Source organism: Hyperoodon ampullatus (genome assembly GCF_949752795.1).
Source record: "Hyperoodon ampullatus genome assembly, chromosome: 11".
Lineage (NCBI taxonomy): Eukaryota > Metazoa > Chordata > Mammalia > Artiodactyla > Ziphiidae > Hyperoodon > Hyperoodon ampullatus.
Window position 1 is genome coordinate 37,913,616 of NC_136924.1, and position 9,337 is coordinate 37,922,952.

Here is a 9,337-nt window from a genome sequence, read left to right on the forward strand (position 1 = left end):
AAGTGCTGCCCCACCGGCTGTGTGACCCCAGCAGGACTCTTCACGTCTCTGGGCCTCGGTTTCCTCCTCTGAGGAACAGGGTTAATAACAGTAATTATCATGTAGGTGTGTTGTGAGGAGTAAATGAGGAAACAGGGCAAAGGGTTTGACATACCACTCAGCACACGGTTAATAGTCAATCGATGGTGGCTGTGATCTTTTTCTTTCTTAAACTCACTACTTGAATTTTGTTTTGTTTTCTTTTTTTAAAAATAAATTTATTAATTTATTATTTATTTATTTTTGGCTGCGTTGGGTCTTCGTTGCTGCACGCGGGCTTTCTCTAGTTGCGGCGAGCAGGGTCTACTCTTTGTTGCAGTGCACGGGCTTCTCATTGCAGTGGCTTCTCTTGTTAAGGAGCACGGGCTCTAGGAGCATGGGCTTCAGTAGTTGCGGCACGCGGGCTCAGTAGCTGTGGCTCGTGGGCTCAGGAGCTGTGGCTCGTGGGCTCCGGAGCATAGGCTCAGTAGTTGAGGAGCACGGGCTCAGTTGCTCCGCGGCATGTGGGATCTTCCCGGACCAGGGATCAAATCCGTGTCCCCTGCATTGGCAGGCAGATTCTTAACCACTGCGCGCCCAGGGAAGTCCCGGTGGCTGTGATCTTGTCGTATCAGGACTAACCACCCTGTGTTCTACTTGTCTATCTGCTACCCCCAGTGGACTGGGGCCCTCTATGGGCAGGGCTGTCTCCTCTCCTATTTGTTGTCCCAGAGCCTGGCAATCATATTCAGTGACGTATGTGTTTCTGGCAACCTCAGAGGAGAGTTGGAGTGACCCTCATGAGTCATCTGGACCAATGATGATTCATGTAGCTGAGGAGAAAATTGAGGCCCAGAGAAGGGCAGGTGCTTGCCCCAGGTCACACAGCCCTGGGTGGTTGAGACAGCTTGCTTTCCCTGATTGGCCCAGAAGGAGAGGGATTCGCTTGGTCAACAGAGGACTCTGAGGGCCATCTCCTGCCCAGTTCTTTTTGGGGGAGCTGATAATTGGAGGAGCCCCAACACCAGGTTGATGGCCACCTGCTGTCAGGGCTGAGTCACCATTCACAGCCCCGTGAAGCTGTATCACGACCTTGTCTGGGGTTATCTCCGAACAGCCCTGATGTTTTGTTTTCAGCTCCCCTGGCCCTTTTGTTTGTGGAATTGCTGGGGTTTGATCTTCTTGCAGGGAAATGAAGAGGACCTTGGCTGGCAGGGTCAGAACCAGAACACTCACAGGGGGACCATTGACACAGCTCCCAGATCCTCTCATAACCTGGACAGGGTGGTACGATTTGCCCTATTGGACAGATGGGGAAACTGAGGCTCAAAGAGGGAGCGTCACTCAGCTAGGACACTGTAGAGCCAGGATTCAGTCCTGGGCCCTCTGGGTCCTGAGCTGTCCTCTTGCCCTCCAACTGCTAGTTCTGAAGGGCATTATTCCAGGCCAGAGATGCCCCAAGATGGGCACAGCGAATTCCTCAGGAGCTAGGGTTTAGCTCTGTTTGAGTTGAAACACATGTTCTACAGACACATCTATTTCTCTGCTCTCAGAGTTTATTTCCCCTTTCTCAGGGAAAGTTCTTTTGGGAAAAGTTCAGCCTTGTCTTGGCTGAACCAGGAACAGAATTTATCCTCGCAAGAAAAGCACCATTTGCTTTCAGACAAATCTGGCCTCTGTCACTTACCTGCTGTGTGACTTTGGGCAAGTCACTTAACCTCTCTGAGCTTCAGCTTCCTCATTTGTAAAATGGAAACAATTGTAATTTCAACCTTTGAGGGCAACTGGGAAATTTAAAAATGGAAAATAATTTCTGTAAAGACTTTTTAAAAAAAATTTATTTTATTTATTTATTTTGGGATCTGTTGGGTCTTCGTTGCTGTGCGCAGGCTTCTCATTGCGGTGGCTTCTCTTGTTGCAGAGCACAGGCTCTAGGCGCATGGGCTTTAGTAGTTGCAGCACGCAGTCTCAGTAGTTGTGGCTCGCGGGCTCTAGAGCGCAGGCTCAGTAGTTGTAGTCCACAGGCTTAGCTGCTCCGCGGCATGTGGGATCTTCCCAGACCAGGGCTCGAACTCATGTCCCCTGCGTTGGCAGGCTGATTCTTAACCACTGCACCACCAGGGAAGTCCTGTAAAGACTTTTTGTAAAGACTGTGTATAGCATTCAGACAATAAAAGCCCTGTCTTCACTTGCCCCCTTCTGTGGCAATATTCTGGAGAAAAGGTCTGAACTGGAGGCTTGCTCTGCACCCCCTTGTTCCATTCTCCCTGGTCTCCCAGGCTGCCCTGCACTGTGCAGTTCTTTCAAGTCCAGGGCTCTGGCAGGGACCAGAGAGGGAAAGACTCTGTCCAAGGTCACACAGCAAGTCAGTAGCAATGCAGGGGCTGAACCCAGGACTCCTGACTTCCCACTTCAAGGCTCCAGAGTCAGATTCCCCTGGTTCAAGTCCTGGCTCAGACATTAATTGCTGTGTGGCCTTGAGTGAGTGACAGCCTCTCTGAGCCTCAGTTTCCTCATCTGCAAAATGGGGTCATAATAGCACCAGCCTTAAAGGACTATTGCAGGAACTAAATGAAAGGAGAAGCTATGAGGGGCAGCGCAGGGACCTAGTGTGTGGGTGAGTCCTTGGGGAAACAGGGAAGACGAGCATAAGGGGCGGCTTTGGCTGGCGGGTCTCTCCTTCTGCCCACTCCCTCTCCCCTCCATGCCCAACTTAGCCACCCGGTCCAGAAGGAGCAACCCCTCACCCAGCACCTACCCAGTGCTTCCCCCATTCCATCCCATATCATCCTCACTGAAGCTCTTGGAGGAGGGATTCTTGTAATCCCCATTTTCCAGAAGAGGAAGGAGAGAGGGGAGATTGCAGAGCAGTGCTCTTGGCACTTGTGGGGGCTACTTCGTCTGCCCCTCCAGCCCCAACTCCTGCCCGAAGGTCAACTCCCCGCCTTCTCCCTGGGAGCCCCTCTAGGTAGGTGGGGTTGTGGACTGGGAGCTAGAGGGGATGAATGTCTATTGCTGCTTGTTATTCCGTCCCCTTCTCCTCCCCCTCTGCTGCCTGGCCCATTTGGGGGAAGGGAAGGAGGGGGGCTGCCCCCAACCCTAACCCTGGAAAATCAGTGCCTCTTTCCCCTTCCCCACTGCCTGCTTTGCATGAGACCTGGGAGCCACGCTCACTCAGTCTTGGGTCCGAAGGCCTGGCTGGTCAGAGCAGGGCCCAGCTCAGCTGCATCTCCCTGGTGACCACTGTGGGCTGCCTCTGCCCCTCTCCCACCTCCTTCCCTCCCCTCCACCCGCCATGACCTCCCAGCACAGGCTGTCACCGCCAAGCACAATACCAGGCCTGGGAAAACTGTGCAGTGGGCAGGCCGCGCCACCCTGCTTCCTGGAGAAAGGGAGGCTGAGCTTCTCTCCCTGCCACCGGCCACCCTCACCCAGTTAGGGAAGCAGGCACCCAGGGCTGTGATGCAGGGCCCGTCATCTCCTGCTTTCCTGGCTGTGTCATCTTGGGTAGCTTTGTTGCCTGCCTTCCTTTTTGGTAACAGCTTTATTAGATATCATTCCCACACCATGTAATTCATCCGCTTAAGATGGACAAGTCAACGGCTTTTAATATATTTACAGAGTTGTGCAACATCACTGTAGTCAATTTTAGGACATTTTCATCACCCCCAAAAGAAACCCTGTACCCATTAGTAGTCACTACTCATTCTCCTTCCCCCTCCCCAAAACCTGGAACCACTAATCTACTTCCTGTCTCTATGGGTCTGCCTATTCTGGACGTTTCACATGCATGGAATCATGTAATACATGGTCTTTTGTGACTGGCTTCTTCCACTTAGCATCATGATTTCAAGGTTCACGGTTTCAAGGTTCAGCTGTATCACTACTTCATTTCTTCTTATGGCTGAATAATACTCTACTTTATGGTTAACCACATTTTGTTTATCCATTTATCTGTTGTTGGACCCTTGGGTGGTTCCCACTCTGGGGCTTTTATGAATAATGCTGCCATGGACATTCATGTGCAAGTTTTTCTGTGACTGCTTCAGTTTTCTTCTCTCTAAAATGGGGACATGGGAATTCCCTGGCAGTCCAGTGGTTAGGACTCCACGCTTTCACTGCCGAGGGCCCGGGTTCGATCCCTGGTTGGGGAACTAAGATCCCACAAGCCGCGGGGCAGCACAGCCAATAAATAAATAAATAAATAAATAAATAAAATAGGGATAAAAATGCTAAACCTGGCCCATCCCTGCCTCCTCAAGTGGGCTCAGAGAGAAAAACTGCACGTCAGCATGAGGGGCTGTGAGGGGCAATTCTCATCCCACCCCTGGCAGTTCTTTTGGCTGGAAGGGATGTGTTGGGGGCTTGCTGGGGAGGAGGGAGGCTGCATCTCCGCCCCCAGGGATGGCAGAGCCAGCTCATCACCTTGACCCAGAAAAGTCCCACTTGCCATGTGATCTTGAACAGTGGCCAGGAGACCTGCTCCAATGACGGGGATTGAATGGGGTGACTCCTTGGCTCTTCTAGTCCATGCAGGGCTCTGGAGTCCTAAGGAGTCCTAAACTCTTCCCTGGGGGCGGGGCAGGGTGGAGATGGAGGCCAGAAAGAGACTTAGTTCAGGGATTCACCTCTGGCCCCAAGGCCTTTGGGTGAAGTGGGGGGGGGGAGTGAAGGAATGGGGGTGAGGAGGTGGAGAACTCGTCACCCTCACTCTTATATGACCATGGACAATGGGCACTTCTTTGTATCCCCCCGCCTTAGCCAAGCCTCACCATAGCCTGTGAGGTAGGGCTTATCAGCTCCATTATACAGATGAGGAACCTGAGGCCAGTGGAAGTGCTACCCAAGTCCACGGCTAACACGCAGTGGAGCTGGAGCTCTCCTGGTCCAGGCGTCCTGTCTGGCCCCACTGTGGCAGGCTGCCCGCCCCAGGCTCAATCAACAGCTAGCGTCTCTTGGAGCCCAAGACTTTCCAACCCCTGGGGAGGGGGTGTGTGTGAGTGCATGGGTGGGGGAACTACATTCTCTTCTTCTGCAGAGGAAAATATAGGATGAATTTTTTTAAGGTCATCTAGGCACCGAGCTGTTGACAGGGGAATTTCTATTGATTAGCACTGATAATGGCAATTTATTGGGTACCTACAAGATGCCAGATGCCGTCACACACACTAAATCATTGAATCCTCAGCAACCAGGGTAATTCCCCTGGTGGTCCAGTGATTAGGACACGGGTTTTCACTGCTGTAGACCTGGGTGCAATCCCTGGTCTGGGAACTAAGATCCCACAAGCTGTGTGGTGTGACCAAAAAACAAAAACCTCAGCAGCCTTGCATGGTAAGTATTCTCAACCTCATTTTAGAGAGGGGGAACCTGGGGCTAAGGAAAAATCTCCAACATTCCTAAGAGCTCACCATGCCCTGGTCCTGTTCCAAGCATGTAGAAAGTCATTTAACCCTCACAGCAACCTCTCTGTGAAGTAAGAACCAACATTATCCCCAGTTTACAGAGCAGGAAACCAAGTCAAAGGTTATGAGTGTTGACCGAGGCTGCACAGCTGGTAGGTAGAGGAGCCAGGATTCAAACCCAGACCTTTTGGGTCCACATTTGCCCACATTCCCACCTGCCATGTTGGAACTATTGAGTGGCTTGCTTGAGGTCACCAAGTTACAGGTGACAAAGCTGAGATTCAGACCCAGGTCTGTGGATTTGAAACTGCTAGCATTTGTGCCACACTGTGTCCCGGATCATTGGCCACTTTACCCATCCCACCTCTTAGGGCCCCAAGTTAAAGAATTGAACTTCAAGCTGGAAGGACTTTTGGTTAGTCCCAGTCAGCTTGGATCACCATTAACAAAATACCCCAGACTGGGGGCTTAAACAAGACATTTACTTCTTACAGCTCTGGAGACTCGAAGTCCGAGATCAGTGTGCCAGCATGGTCTGGCTCTGTCTGGGGAGAGCTCTTGTCCTAACTTGTAGACCGCCCCCTTCTGGCTGTGTCCTCACAAGGCAGGGAGAAAGGAGGCAAGCTCTGGGTGGGGGGCGTGTCTGTCCTTCTAAGGACACTAATCCCATCATGGGGGCCCCACCCTCCTGACCTCATCTAAACCTAGTTACCTCCCAAATGCCCCATCTCCAAATACTATCACATTGGAGGGGTTAGGATTTCAACATGTGAATTTTAGGGGAACACAGTTCAGCCCACAGCAAGGTTGTATGACCATTTTGTCTTTCTGGGGAGGACACTGAGTCAGGCAGGGGCTGTGAGTGGCCTGAACTCACTCTGTCAGGAGTAGCAGGCAGGCCCAGCCCTCCAGACTTGTGTCCAGAAGCTGCCTACCCTGGACCACACTCACCTATACCTCTCTCTCCCCCTTCCAGACGGAGCCTGTGGCTGGTGAGGCCGCCGAGCAGGGCCAGGCCGGGCCCTGCCCGCAAGGACGCCCAAGCCCTTCACCGGCCCCTGTGCCTGGGAGCCCACCAGGCTCTCCCACTGGCTCCACCATGACTTCGGAGCCCACGCCAGCCCCGGTCGTGCCCCCGCTCCACTCCCCCAAGTCCCCTGTCTGGCCCACCTTCCCATTCCACCGGGAGGGCAGCAGGGTCTGGGAGCGAGGCTGTGTCTCATCTCGGGACCTGCCCAGTCCCCTGCCCACCAAACGGACCAGGACGTATTCAGCGTGAGTACCTGCCCCTCACCCAGGCTCTGGTGGTCCTTCCCCAGGACAGGGCTCCAGTCGGGGCTGCCCAGCTCCCATCCTCCTCCATCCCCCCTTGTCCTCACCCGAGGACAGGGGAGCTGTGTAAGGACCTTCCAGTAACTGCTAGCATTCATTCATTCCACAAAGTTGTATTGAGCTCCCGACCAGGGGATCCAGTGATGAATAAGGCAAAGTCTCAGCCTGCAAGGTGCTTACAATCCAGAGGGAATTTGTCCACCATTCACTACACCTGGCCGGGTTGGGCATGAGGACCAAATGTTGGGCATCAAGGAAGATGTCCTAGCTGGGTTTGGAAGATGTATCAGGTGAAGAAGGAAGCTGGGTGCTCCCAGTGGATGAAACAGCCTGGGCAAAAGCAGAGGCATGGGGTGGACCTTTGGAGAGAGGCAGGCAGGCTGGACAGAGACCAGCCCTGGGTTTCTGGGGTAGGTCACGGGGTGGAGTCAAATTGGGGAAGGGTTTTGTGGGAGCTACAGGGAGGCTGACTTGGTTTGGTCAAAGGAGGGGTTTGTTTTTTTTTTTTGCGGTACGTGGGCCTCTCACTGTTGTGGCCTCTCCCGCTGCGGAGCACAGGCTCCGGACGCGCAGGCTCAGTGGCCATGGCTCACGGGCCCAGCTGCTCCACGGCATGTGGGATCCTCCAGGACCGGGGCATGAACCCGCATCCCCTGCATCGGCAGGCGGACTCTCAACCACTGCGCCACCAGGGAAGCCCCAAAGGAGGGGTTTTTGATGGCAAGCGCTGATTGTCCCATGTCCAACCCAAGACCAGGCACAGAGCAGATGCTTAATGATGAATGAATGGATGAATGACAAATAAGTGAACAGGATGGATACTGCTGCTTCAGGAGATAGTGAGCTCCTCGTTCTGGGAGTTATTCAAGCCTAGGCTGTACATTCTTCACTTCGAAATCTTACAACAGGAATCCATGTAAGCGCAGGAGGGGAGGGTCTTGTACAGAGAGAGGGGCACTGGCTGGGAGTCAAGAGACCCACTTGCTGTGCACCCTGGGAGAGCCAGTTTCCCTCTCTGGGCCTCAGTCTCCTTATTGTCCAATGGGATGATGAGAGGACTGAACTAGTCTCTATGGGTGGTTTCTGGCCTGGGGAGGGTTCTTCACAGCACTGAGGCAGGCCCCGCAGATGGGCCTCTGGAGAGCTGTGGGGGTCCAGGGAGGGGGTCCCCAGCCCACAGTTCCAATACCCCTACCCTATCTTCAGGACAGCCCGTGCCTCGGCTGGCCCCGTGTTCAAGGGTGTCTGTAAGCAGTTCTCACGCTCACAGGGCCACGGCTTCATCACCCCGGAGAACGGGTCAGAGGACATCTTCGTGCATGTGTCTGAGTGAGTCCCTCCCCCTTCCCCGTTGTTGGCTGGGCCCCTGCTGCAGTATCCTAGCAGTGCCTCCAGAATGCTCCCTAGGCCTCTCCCCTCACTGGCTGAAGTCTGTGTTCCTGGCACCTTTCTCCTCTCATAGGGCCTCCAGGGGCACGGGTGGAGGAGGGCTGGGGCCAGATGGAGAGGGGGCACTCAGACCCCAGAAGCCCTGGGAACCACTGCCTGAGTCCTGGGATCCTGTTCCCGCATCATGGGGGCCGAGAGGGCTGGGTCCTTCAGCCTGGAAGGAAGCTAGGAGGTGGGAGGTGGTCTAGGCCTGGCCCCCAGCCCTAATGCCAGGCGTGACCTGTGGAGTCACTGAGCCCTAAGCCTTGGGAACCTCCCTGAGCCCTTTTGCATCTCACTTTGTAGCATAGCGAGGGGCTGTTTATGATTCCCATTTTACAGATTAGAGAACTGAGGCTCTGAGAAGGGAGGCTGGCTCAGGCTCCCTGGCCTAACTAGGCCCAGGGCTAGGCTGCCCTCAGGCCAGACCACAGGGGGCATCCAGGGAGGGGGCCTGCTCCTGGGCTGACACCCCCTCCCCGCCACCAGCATCGAGGGGGAGTACGTGCCAGTGGAAGGCGACGAGGTGACCTACAAGATGTGCCCTATCCCGCCCAAGAACCAGAAGTTCCAAGCCGTGGAGGTGGTGCTCACCCAGCTGGCTCCACACACTCCCCACGAGACGTGGTCCGGCCAGGTCGTGGGCTCCTAGGCTGCTGGCCCCTGTGCCAGCCGCCAGGCGTGGGGGGAGCCACACAGGGTAGATGGGCAGCAGCCAGCTCCACGCCCCACGGCACTGGCTGAGCCAGTCCCCCGGGCGGCCTCGGTGTGCACGTCTGTCTGTGCTTGTGGACCTGAGTGTGTGCCTCCATCCACCCCGTGACTGTTGTGTGAGTTGGACCGAGGGGGAGGCCGCCAGACCTGCCTTCCCTGCTTTCCACTCTCTCTCCTTCCTCCCCTCCCTGCCACACACGCACAGGACTCTCTTGCCCTCCTAACACCCATCTGCGTGTCCACTGAGCCTCTGAGGGCCTGCGTCAGGCCTGGGCTGGGGGTCGGGGCAGCAGTGGGCCCTGCCCCGCCCCCGTACAAGCTTGCTCCCCTTGCCTCTGCCAGACTCTGCTTGTGCTACTCACACACACACCCCCCTTCCCCCCGGGCTGGGGTCTCCCACGGTGACCTCGATCCCTCCCCTCAGAAGCCAGGCCACTGAG

The 9,337-nt window shown here is 55.0% G+C and overlaps 1 protein-coding gene across 1 annotated transcript; it reads left to right on the forward strand.

Annotated features, from left to right (window-relative positions):
• Nucleotides 1-6,522: 6,522 nt before the first annotated feature.
• CSDC2 (cold shock domain containing C2) lies at nucleotides 6,523-8,835 on the forward strand (the record flags this gene model as incomplete). The annotated part of the gene is made up of 3 exons (XM_079715286.1): nucleotides 6,523-6,698; nucleotides 7,962-8,084; nucleotides 8,673-8,835. The coding sequence occupies 3 exons, from the start codon at nucleotides 6,523-6,525 to the stop codon at nucleotides 8,833-8,835; spliced, it is 462 nt and encodes a 153-aa protein (XP_079571412.1).
• Nucleotides 8,836-9,337: the final 502 nt, after the last annotated feature.